Raw genomic sequence first — 12,354 nt, 5'->3', positions numbered from 1 at the left:
GCCATTTTGGCCCCATTACGGAACTTTGAGGGTTGATGACATAGCCCCTGTAGTTATATAAATGGATCTTTATGGTACTAATAAACTAGACTAGACTAGACTATAGGCGACCGTAGCTGGAACTGGAACGATTACTACTTCTCTCTTTATCTAATACCCATTAATACGGTTCCTCTCTCTCCTCAGATGGAGTTTATAGACGTCAGCCAGATGTCCTTCATCCATGACCTGGGACCTAAAGGACTGTGAGGAACAACAGCTTTATTGACAGATACTGTCTTTATGACTGCGCCGTCATGCCCATTGTTATTGGAATAGCTGAAAATAGATTTGTTTTATTTTGTGTATTCATCATTTAAACGTGTTTCAGGGAGGGGATGATACACAAGCGTTCCGGAGGTCATCGTATCCCAGGCTTGAACTGCTGTGGTCACAGTGAAGTCTGCTACCGCTGGTCTAAACGGTTAGTACACACACATACAAACACAATGCACGCACAAACATGTACGCACACACACTGATGTATTTCTCCCTGTGTGTGTGTGTGTGTGTGTGTGTGTGTGTGTGTGTGTGTGTGTGTGTGTGTGTGTGTGTGTGTGTGTGTGTGTGTGTGTGTGTGTGTGTGTGTGTGTGTGTGTGTGTGTGTGTGTGTGTGTGTGTTTGTGTGTGTGTGTGTGTGTGTAGCTGGTTGGTGGTGAAGGATTCGTTTCTCTTCTACATGAAGCCAGACTCAGGAGCCATTTCCTTTGTTCTCCTGTTGGACAAAGAGTTCAGCGTCAAAATGGACTCCAAAGACACAGAGACCAAATACGGAGTACGCATCGACAGCCTCTCCAGGTGTAGTGTGTGTATGTGTGTACAGATGTGCTAAGAGGTGGGGCCAGGAGATTAAGGAGTTAACTGTGTGTGTGTGTGTGTGTGTGTGTGTGTGTGTGTGTGTGTGTGTGTGTGTGTGTGTGTGTGTGTGTGTGTGTGTGTGTGTGTGTGTGTGTGTGTGTGTGTGTCTGTGTGTGTGTGTCTGTGTGTTCGTGCGTGTAGGTGCCTTGTACTGAAGTTGAACAGCTACAGACATGCTCGGTGGTGGGGCCAGGCGATAGAAGACTTTGTCCGTAAACACGGGAGGGCGTTTCTACGAGACCATCGATTTGGTTCCTTCGCCCAGGAGGAGCAGAACATCCCTGCCAAATGGTAACTATGGAAACTGGGAAACAACAATCGACCCCCCCCCGCCCAAAAAAAATTACTCAGGTTAAGTTTAGTAGTTAGATGTAAGTTTAGTCAATGTTAAGTTTAGTAGTTAGATGTAAGTTTAGTCAATGTTAAGTTTAGTAGTTAGATGTAAGTTTAGTCAATGTTAAGTTTAGTAGTTAGATGTAAGTTTAGTCAATGTTAAGTTTAGTAGTTAGATGTAAGTTTAGTCAATGTTAAGTTTAGTAGTTAGATGTAAGTTTAGTCAATGTTAAGTTTAGTAGTTAGATGTAACTTTAGTCAATGTTAAGTTTAGTAGTTAAACGTAAGTTTAGTCAATGTTAAGTTTAGTATTTAAATGTAAGTTTAGTCAACGTTAAGTTTAGTAATTAAATGTAAGTTTAGTCAATGTTAAGTTTAGTAGATGTAACTTTAGTTTAGTTGTTAGATGTAACTTTAGTCAATGTTAAGTTTAGTAGTTAGATGTAAGTTTAGTCAATGTTAAGTTTAGTAGTTAAATGTAAGTTTAGGTCAATGTTAAGTTTAGTAGATGTAACTTTAGTTTAGTTGTTAGATGTAAGTTTAGTTAATGTTAAGTTTAGTAGTTAGATGTAAGTTTAGTCAATGTTAAGTTTAGTAGTTAGATGTAAGTTTAGTCAATGTTAAGTTTAGTAGTTAGATGTAAGTTTAGTCAATGTTAAGTTTAGTAGTTAGATGTAAGTTTAGTCAATGTTAAGTGTGTGTGTCTGTGAGCTTTTCTCTATGCCTGTCTGTCTGTGGAGAATGTGTTTCTGTAGCCAACATCATGTGGGTTTGGTTGATTGGAACTCCATCTAAAATACTCTGTTATGATAAATGAGGAACTAGAAGGTGTCGACCACAGTGTGTGTGTGTGTGTCTGTCTGTGTGTGTGTGTGTGTGTGTCTGTGTCTGTCTGTGTGTGCGTGTGTGTGTGTGTGTGTGTGTGTGTGTGTGTGTGTGTCTGTGTCTGTCTGTGTGTGTGTGTGTGTGTGTGTGTGTGTGTGTGTGTGTGTGTGTGTGTGTGTGTGTGTGTGTGTCTGTGTCTGTGTCTGTGTCTGTCTGTGTGTGTGTGTGTGTGTGTGTGTGTGTGTGTGTGTGTGTGTGTGTGTGTGTGTGTGTGTGTGTGTGTGTGTCTGTGTCTGTGTCTGTGTGTGTGTGTGTGTGTGTGTGTGTGTCTGTGTGTGTGTGTGTGTGTGTGTCTGTGTGTGTGTGTGTGTGTGTGTCTGTGTCTGTGTCTGTGTGTGTCTGTGTGTGTGTGTGTGTGTGTGTGTGTGTGTCTGTGTCTGTGTCTGTGTGTGTGTGTGTGTGTGTGTGTGTGTGTGTGTGTGTGTGTGTGTGTGTGTGTGTGTGTGTGTCTGTGTCTGTGTCTGTGTCTGTGTGTGTGTGTGTGTGTGTGTGTGTGTGTGTGTGTGTGGTGTGTGTGTGTGTGTCTGTGTGTGTGTCTGTGTCTGTGTCTGTGTCTGTGTCTGTCTGTGTGTGTGTGTGTGTGTGTGTGTGTGTGTGTGTAGGTATGTGAATGGGAAGACCTACATGGAGGATGTAGCCGATGCTCTGGAAGAAGCTAAAGAAGAGATCTTCATCACTGACTGGTGGTACGTGCATGCCTGTGTGTTTACGTGTATGTGTGTGTGTGTGTATGTGTGTGTATGTGTGCGTGTGTGTATGTGTGTAGAGAAATAGACACTGCCATCAGCAGTTAGAGTGTGAATACTCACCACAACATAACACAGCTACGTGTCATCACCCAAGCAGAGTGTAAATGCAGTCTATGTATGTGGTATAGTTTACCAGTCCCAGATCAAAAACCTGTACAGTATTCTTACAGTCGACTCCTGATAAGTGAGATTGTATAAATGTGTGGTAGTGTAATGTAATGCTACCTGTACACCTGTTGGCAGTGGTGTATCTGTACTTAAGTAAAAATACTACAAGTTGTTTAGTGTATCTGTACTTTACTTTACTATTTATATTTTTGGCAACTTTTACTTTTACTTCACTACATTCCTAACGAAAATTATGTACTTTTTACTTCATACATTTTCCCTGACACCCAAAAGTACTCATTACATTTTGGAAGGAAAATGGTCCAATTCACACACATATCAAGAGAACATCCCTGGTCATCCCTACTGCCTCTGATCTGGCGGACTCACTAAACACAAATGCTTCTTTTGTGAATGATGTCTGAGTGTTGGAGCGTGCCCTGGCTATCCGTCAATAAAAACAAATATGAATATTGTGCCGTCCGGTTTGTTTAATATAAGGAAGTTGAAATTATTTATTATTTTACTTTAACTTTTGATACTTAAGTATATTTTAGCAATTATATTTACTTTTGATACTTAAGTATATTTAAAACCAAATTATTTTAGACTGGGATATTAAGGTATCTTTACTTTTACTCCACTATGAAAATGTAGTACTTTTTCCACGGCTGCCTGTTGGCAGAGGGTCCTAAGGAGTATATGTAACCTTACAGGACTCATGTTACTCACCTGGCTCACCTCTCACTACACTAGTAGGGGGGAGTAGGATGTTACTCACCTGGCTCACCTCTCACTACACTAGTAGGGGGGAGTAGGATGTTACTCACCTGGCTCACCTCTCACTACACTAGTAGGGGGGAGAGGGATGTTACTCACCTGGCTCACCTCTCACTACACTAGTAGGGGGGAGTAGGATGTTACTCACCTGGCTCACCTCTCACTACACTAGTAGGGGGGAGAGGGATGTTACTCACCTGGCTCACCTCTCACTACACTAGTAGGGGGGAGAGGGATGTTACTCACCTGGCTCACCTCTCACTACACTAGTAGGGGGGAGAGGGATGTTACTCACCTGGCTCACCTCTCACTACACTAGTAGGGGGGAGTAGGATGTTACTCACCTGGCTCACCTCTCACTACACTAGTAGGGGGGAGTAGGATGTTACTCACCTGGCTCACCTCTCACTACACTAGTAGGGGGGAGAGGGATGTTACTCACCTGGCTCACCTCTCACTACACTAGTAGGGGGGAGTAGGATGTTACTCACCTGGCTCACCTCTCACTACACTAGTAGGGGGGAGTAGGATGTTACTCACCTGGCTCACCTGGCTCACCTCTCACTACACTAGTAGGGGGGAGAGGGATGTTACTCACCTGGCTCACCTCTCACTACACTAGTAGGGGGGAGAGGGATGTTACTCACCTGGCTCACCTCTCACTGCACTAGTAGGGGGGAGAGGGATGTTACTCACCTGGCTCACCTCTCAATACACTAGTAGGGGGGAGTAGGATGTTACTCACCTGGCTCAACTCTCACTACACTAGTAGGGGGGAGAGGGATGTTACTCTCCTGGCTCACCTCTCACTACACTAGTAGGGGGGAGTAGGATGTTACTCACCTGGCTCACCTCTCACTACACTAGTAGGGGGGAGAGGGATGTTACTCACCTGGCTCACCTCTCACTACACTAGTAGGGGGGAGTAGGATGTTACTCACCTGGCTCACCTCTCACTACACTAGTAGGGGGGAGTAGGATGTTACTCACCTGGCTCACCTCTCACTACACTAGTAGGGGGGAGTAGGATGTTACTCACCTGGCTCACCTCTCACTACACTAGTAGGGGGGAGAGGGATGTTACTCACCTGGCTCACCTCTCACTACACTAGTAGGGGGGAGTAGGATGTTACTCACCTGGCTCACCTCTCACTACACTAGTAGGGGGGAGTGGGATGTTACTCACCTGGCTCACCTCTCACTACACTAGTAGGGGGAGTAGGATGTTACTCACCTGGCTCACCTCTCACTACACTAGTAGGGGGGAGTAGGATGTTACTCACCTGGCTCACCTCTCACTACACTAGTAGGGGGAGAGGGATGTTACTCACCTGGCTCACCTCTCACTACACTAGTAGGGGGGAGAGGGATGTTACTCACCTGGCTCACCTCTCACTACACTAGTAGGGGAGAGAGGGATGTTACTCACCTGGCTCACCTCTCACTACACTAGTAGGGGGAGAGGGATGTTACTCACCTGGCTCACCTCTCACTACACTAGTAGGGGGGAGAGGGATGTTACTCACCTGGCTCACCTCTCACTACACTAGTAGGGGGGAGAGGGATGTTACTCACCTGGCTCACCTCTCACTACACTAGTAGGGGGAGAGGGATGTTACTCACCTGGCTTACCTCTCACTACACTAGTAGGGGGGAGTAGGATGTTACTCACCTGGCTCACCTCTCACTACACTAGTAGGGGGGAGAGGGATGTTACTCACCTGGCTCACCTCTCACTACACTAGTAGGGGGGAGAGGGATGTTACTCACCTGGCTCACCTCTCACTACACTAGTAGGGGGGAGTAGGATGTTACTCACCTGGCTCACCTCTCACTACACTAGTAGGGGGGAGTAGGATGTTACTCACCTGGCTCACCTCTCACTACACTAGTAGGGTGGAGAGGGATGTTACTCACCTGGCTCACCTCTCACTACACTAGTAGGGGGGAGAGGGATGTTACTCACCTGGCTCACCTCTCACTACACTAGTAGGGGGGAGAGGGATGTTACTCACCTGGCTCACCTCTCACTACACTAGTAGGGGGGAGTAGGATGTTACTCACCTGGCTCACCTCTCACTACACTAGTAGGGGGGAGAGGGATGTTACTCACCTGGCTCACCTCTCACTACACTAGTAGGGGGGAGAGGGATGTTACTCACCTGGCTCACCTCTCACTACACTAGTAGGGGGAGAGGGATGTTACTCACCTGGCTCACCTCTCACTACACTAGTAGGGGGGAGAAGGATGTTACTCACCTGGCTCACCTCTCACTACACTAGTAGGGGGGAGTAGGATGTTACTCACCTGGCTCACCTCTCACTACACTAGTAGGGGGGAGAGGGATGTTACTCACCTGGCTCACCTCTCACTACAATAGTAGGGGGAGTAGGATGTTACTCACCTGGCTCACCTCTCACTACACTAGTAGGGGGAGTAGGATGTTACTTACCTGGCTCACCTCTCACTACACTAGTAGGGGGGAGTAGGATGTTACTCACTTGGCTCACCTCTCACTACACTAGTAGGGGGGAGTAGGATGTTACTCACCTGGCTCACCTCTCACTACACTAGTAGGGGGGAGTAGGATGTTACTCACCTGGCTCACCTCTCACTACACTAGTAGGGGGGAGAGGGATGTTACTCACCTGGCTCACCTCTCACTACACTAGTAGGGGGGAGTAGGATGTTACTCACCTGGCTCACCTCTCACTACACTAGTAGGGGGGAGAGGGATGTTACTCACCTGGCTCACCTCTCACTACACTAGTAGGGGGGAGTAGGATGTTACTCACCTGGCTCACCTCTCACTACACTAGTAGGGGGGAGAGGGATGTTACTCACCTGGCTCACCTCTCACTACACTAGTAGGGGGGAGAGGGATGTTACTCACCTGGCTCACCTCTCACTACACTAGTAGGGGGGAGAGGGATGTTACTCACCTGGCTCACCTCTCACTACACTGGTAGGGGGAGAGGGATGTTACTCACCTGGCTCACCTCTCACTACACTAGTAGGGGGGAGAGGGATGTTACTCACCTGGCTCACCTCTCACTACACTAGTAGGGGGGAGAGGGATGTTACTCACCTGGCTCACCTCTCACTACACTAGTAGGGGGGAGAGGGATGTTACTCACCTGGCTCACCTCTCACTACACTAGTTGGGGGGAGTAGGATGTTACTCACCTGGCTCACCTCTCACTACACTAGTAGGGGGGAGAGGGATGTTACTCACCTGGCTCACCTCTCACTACACTAGTAGGGGGGAGAGGGATGTTACTCACCTGGCTCACCTCTCACTACACTAGTAGGGGGGAGAGGGATGTTACTCACCTGGCTCACCTCTCACTACACTAGTAGGGGGGAGTAGGATGTTACTCACCTGGCTCACCTCTCACTACACTAGTAGGGTTTAGTAGGATGTTACTCACCTGGCTCACCTCTCACTACACTAGTAGGGGGGAGAGGGATGTTACTCACCTGGCTCACCTCTCACTACACTAGTAGGGGGGAGAGGGATGTTACTCACCTGGCTCACCTCTCACTACACTAGTAGGGTGGAGAGGGATGTTACTCACCTGGCTCACCTCTCACTACACTAGTAGGGGGGAGAGGGATGTTACTCACCTGGCTCACCTCTCACTACACTAGTAGGGGGGAGAGGGATGTTACTCACCTGGCTCACCTCTCACTACACTAGTAGGGGGAGAGGGATGTTACTCACCTGGCTCACCTCTCACTACACTAGTAGGGGGAGTAGGATGTTACTCACCTGGCTCACCTCTCACTACACTAGTAGGGGGGAGAGGGATGTTACTCACCTGGCTCACCTCTCACTACACTAGTAGGGGGAGAGGGATGTTACTCACCTGGCTCACCTCTCACTACACTAGTAGGGGGAGTAGGATGTTACTCACCTGGCTCACCTCTCACTACACTAGTAGGGGGGAGTAGGATGTTACTCACCTGGCTCACCTCTCACTACACTAGTAGGGGGAGTAGGATGTTACTCACCTGGCTCACATCTCACTACACTAGTAGGGGGGAGAGGGATGTTACTCACCTGGCTCACCTCTCACTACACTAGTAGGGGGGAGTGGGATGTTACTCACCTGGCTCACCTCTCACTACACTAGTAGGGGGGAGAGGGATGTTACTCACCTGGCTCACCTCTCACTACACTAGTAGGGGGGAGTAGGATGTTACTCACCTGGCTCACCTCTCACTACACTAGTAGGGGGGAGAGGGATGTTACTCACCTGGCTCACCTCTCACTACACTAGTAGGGGGTAGTAGGATGTTACTCACCTGGCTCACCTCTCACTACACTAGTAGGGGGGAGTAGGATGTTACTCACCTGGCTCACCTCTCACTACACTAGTAGGGGGGAGTAGGATGTTACTCACCTGGCTCACCTCTCACTACACTAGTAGGGGGGAGAGGGATGTTACTCACCTGGCTCACCTCTCACTACACTAGTAGGGGGGAGAGGGATGTTACTCACCTGGCTCACCTCTCACTACACTAGTAGGGGGGAGTAGGATGTTACTCACCTGGCTCACCTCTCACTACACTAGTAGGGGGGAGAGGGATGTTACTCACCTGGCTCACCTCTCACTACACTAGTAGGGGGGAGAGGGATGTTACTCACCTGGCTCCCCTCTCACTACACTAGTAGGGGGGAGAGGGATGTTACTCACCTGGCTCACCTCTCACTACACTAGTAGGGGGGAGAGGGATGTTACTCACCTGGCTCACCTCTCACTACACTAGTAGGGGGGAGAGGGATGTTACTCACCTGGCTCACCTCTCACTACACTAGTAGGGGGGAGAGGGATGTTACTCACCTGGCTCACCTCTCACTACACTAGTAGGGGGGAGAGGGATGTTACTCACCTGGCTCACCTCTCACTACACTAGTAGGGGGGAGTAGGATGTTACTCACCTGGCTCACCTCTCACTACACTAGTAGGGGGGAGTAGGATGTTACTCACCTGGCTCACCTCTCACTACACTAGTAGGGTGGAGAGGGATGTTACTCACCTGGCTCACCTCTCACTACACTAGTAGGGGGGAGAGGGATGTTACTCACCTGGCTCACCTCTCACTACACTAGTAGGGGGGAGTAGGATGTTACTCACCTGGCTCACCTCTCACTACACTAGTAGGGGGGAGAGGGATGTTACTCACCTGGCTCACCTCTCACTACACTAGTATGGGGGGAGAGGTATGTTACTCACCTGGCTCACCTCTCACTACACTAGTAGGGGGGAGAGGGATGTTACTCACCTGGCTCACCTCTCACTACACTAGTAGGGGGGAGTAGGATGTTACTCACCTGGCTCACCTCTCACTACACTAGTAGGGGGGAGAGGGATGTTACTCACCTGGCTCACCTCTCACTACACTAGTAGGGGGGAGAGGTATGTTACTCACCTGGCTCACCTCTCACTACACTAGTAGGGGGGAGAGGGATGTTACTCACCTGGCTCACCTCTCACTACACTAGTAGGGGGGAGAGGGATGTTACTCACCTGGCTCACCTCTCACTACACTAGTAGGGGGGAGAGGGATGTTACTCACCTGGCTCACCTCTCACTACACTAGTAGGGGGGAGTAGGATGTTACTCACCTGGCTCACCTCTCACTACACTAGTAGGGGGGAGTAGGATGTTACTCACCTGGCTCACCTCTCACTACACTAGTAGGGGGGAGTAGGATGTTACTCACCTGGCTCACCTCTCACTACACTAGTAGGGGGGAGTAGGATGTTACTCACCTGGCTCACCTCTCACTACACTAGTAGGGGGAGAGGGATGTTACTCACCTGGCTCACCTCTCACTACACTAGTAGGGGGGAGAGGGATGTTACTCACCTGGCTCACCTCTCAATACACTAGTAGGGGGGAGTAGGATGTTACTCACCTGGCTCACCTCTCACTACACTAGTAGGGGGGAGAGGGATGTTACTCACCTGGCTCACCTCTCACTACACTAGTAGGGTTTAGTAGGATGTTACTCACCTGGCTCACCTCTCACTACACTAGTAGGGGGGAGAGGGATGTTACTCACCTGGCTCACCTCTCACTACACTAGTAAGGGGGAGTAGGATGTTACTCACCTGGCTCACCTCTCACTACACTAGTAGGGGGGAGAGGGATGTTACTCACCTGGCTCACCTCTCACTACACTTGTAGGGGGGAGTAGGATGTTACTCACCTGGCTCACCTCTCACTACACTAGTAGGGGGGAGAGGGATGTTACTCACCTGGCTCACCTCTCACTACACTAGTAGGGGGGAGAGGGATGTTACTCACCTGGCTCACCTCTCACTACACTAGTAGGGGGGAGTAGGATGTTACTCACCTGGCTCACCTCTCGCTACACTAGTAGGGGGGAGTAGGATGTTACTCACCTGGCTCACCTCTCACTACACTAGTAGGGGGGAGTAGGATGTTACTCACCTGGCTCACCTCTCACTACACTAGTAGGGGGAGAGGGATGTTGCTCACCTGGCTCACCTCTCACTACACTAGTAGGGGGGAGTAGGATGTTACTCACCTGGCTCACCTCTCAATACACTAGTAGGGGGGTGTAGGATGTTACTCACCTGGCTCACCTCTCACTACACTAGTAGGGGGGAGAGGGATGTTACTCACCTGGCTCACCTCTCACTACACTAGTAGGGGGGAGTAGGATGTTACTCACCTGGCTCACCTCTCACTACACTAGTAGGGGGGAGAGGGATGTTACTCACCTGGCTCACCTCTCACTACACTAGTAGGGGGGAGAGGTATGTTACTCACCTGGCTCACCTCTCACTACACTAGTAGGGGGGAGAGGGATGTTACTCACCTGGCTCACCTCTCACTACACTAGTAGGGGGGAGAGGGATGTTACTCACCTGGCTCACCTCTCACTACACTAGTAGGGGGGAGAGGGATGTTACTCACCTGGCTCACCTCTCACTACACTAGTAGGGGGGAGTGGGATGTTACTCACCTGGCTCACCTCTCACTACACTAGTAGGGGGGAGTAGGATGTTACTCACCTGGCTCACCTCTCACTACACTAGTAGGGGGAGAGGGATGTTACTCACCTGGCTCACCTCTCACTACACTAGTAGGGGGGAGTAGGATGTTACTCACCTGGCTCACCTCTCACTACACTAGTAGGGGGGAGAGGGATGTTACTCACCTGGCTCACCTCTCACTACACTAGTAGGGGGAGAGGGATGTTACTTACCTGGCTCACCTCTCACTACACTAGTAGGGGGGAGAGGGATGTTACTCACCTGGCTCACCTCTCACTACACTAGTAGGGGGGAGTAGGATGTTACTCACCTGGCTCACCTCTCACTACACTAGTAGGGGGGAGTAGGATGTTACTCACCTGGCTCACCTCTCACTACACTAGTAGGGGGAGAGGGATGTTACTCACCTGGCTCACATCTCACTACACTAGTAGGGGGGAGTAGGATGTTACTCACCTGGCTCACCTCTCACTACACTAGTAGGGGGGAGTAGGATGTTACTCACCTGGCTCACCTCTCACTACACTAGTAGGGGGGAGAGGGATGTTACTCACCTGGCTCACCTCTCACTACACTAGTAGGGGGGAGTAGGATGTTACTCACCTGGCTCACCTCTCACTACACTAGTAGGGGGGAGTAGGATGTTACTCACCTGGCTCACCTCTCACTACACTAGTAGGGGGGAGAGGGATGTTACTCACCTGGCTCACCTCTCACTACACTAGTAGGGGGGAGTAGGATGTTACTCACCTGGCTCACCTCTCACTACACTAGTAGGGGGGAGAGGGATGTTACTCACCTGGCTCACCTCTCACTACACTAGTAGGGGGGAGAGGGATGTTACTCACCTGGCTCACCTCTCACTACACTAGTAGGGGGGAGAGGGATGTTACTCACCTGGCTCACCTCTCACTACACTAGTAGGGGGAGAGGGATGTTACTCACCTGGCTCACCTCTCACTACACTAGTAGGGGGGAGTAGGATGTTACTCACCTGGCTCACCTCTCACTACACTAGTAGGGGGGAGTAGGATGTTACTCACCTGGCTCACCTCTCACTACACTAGTAGGGGGGAGAGGGATGTTACTCACCTGGCTCACCTCTCACTACACTAGTAGGGGGAGAGGGATGTTACTCACCTGGCTCACCTCTCACTACACTAGTAGGGGGGAGTAGGATGTTACTTACCTGGCTCACCTCTCACTACACTAGTAGGGGGGAGTAGGATGTTACTCACCTGGCTCACCTCTCACTACACTAGTAGGGGGGAGAGGGATGTTACTCACCTGGCTCACCTCTCACTACACTAGTAGGGGGGAGAGGGATGTTACTCACCTGGCTCACCTCTCACTGCACTAGTAGGGGGGAGAGGGATGTTACTCACCTGGCTCACCTCTCACTACACTAGTAGGGGGAGTAGGATGTTACTCACCTGGCTCACCTCTCACTACACTAGTAGGGGGGAGTAGGATGTTACTCACCTGGCTCACCTCTCACTACACTAGTAGGGGGGAGAGGGATGTTACTCACCTGGCTCACCTCTCACTACACTAGTAGGGGGGAGAGG

At 50.0% G+C, this 12,354-nt stretch overlaps 1 protein-coding gene across 1 annotated transcript in view; it reads left to right on the top strand.

The window, feature by feature from the left end:
- The window catches only part of LOC106574566 (phospholipase D1), a 28,863-nt gene that overhangs the window by 8,622 nt on the left and 7,887 nt on the right, over window positions 1-12,354 (top strand). Inside the window, exons 7-11 of the mRNA XM_045697718.2 lie at window positions 187-245; window positions 371-463; window positions 685-837; window positions 1,039-1,188; window positions 2,718-2,801. Of these exons, the coding sequence (XP_045553674.1) occupies window positions 187-245; window positions 371-463; window positions 685-837; window positions 1,039-1,188; window positions 2,718-2,801 (539 nt within the window). The remainder of the gene's footprint in view (window positions 1-186; window positions 246-370; window positions 464-684; window positions 838-1,038; window positions 1,189-2,717; window positions 2,802-12,354) is intronic.

The sequence above is a fragment of the Salmo salar genome, chromosome 16, assembly GCF_965601325.2.
Source record: "Salmo salar chromosome 16, fSalSal1, whole genome shotgun sequence".
NCBI lineage: Eukaryota > Metazoa > Chordata > Actinopteri > Salmoniformes > Salmonidae > Salmo > Salmo salar.
The sequence above is the reverse complement of the archived record's forward strand: the minus strand, read 5'-3'. Positions and strand labels throughout refer to the sequence as shown.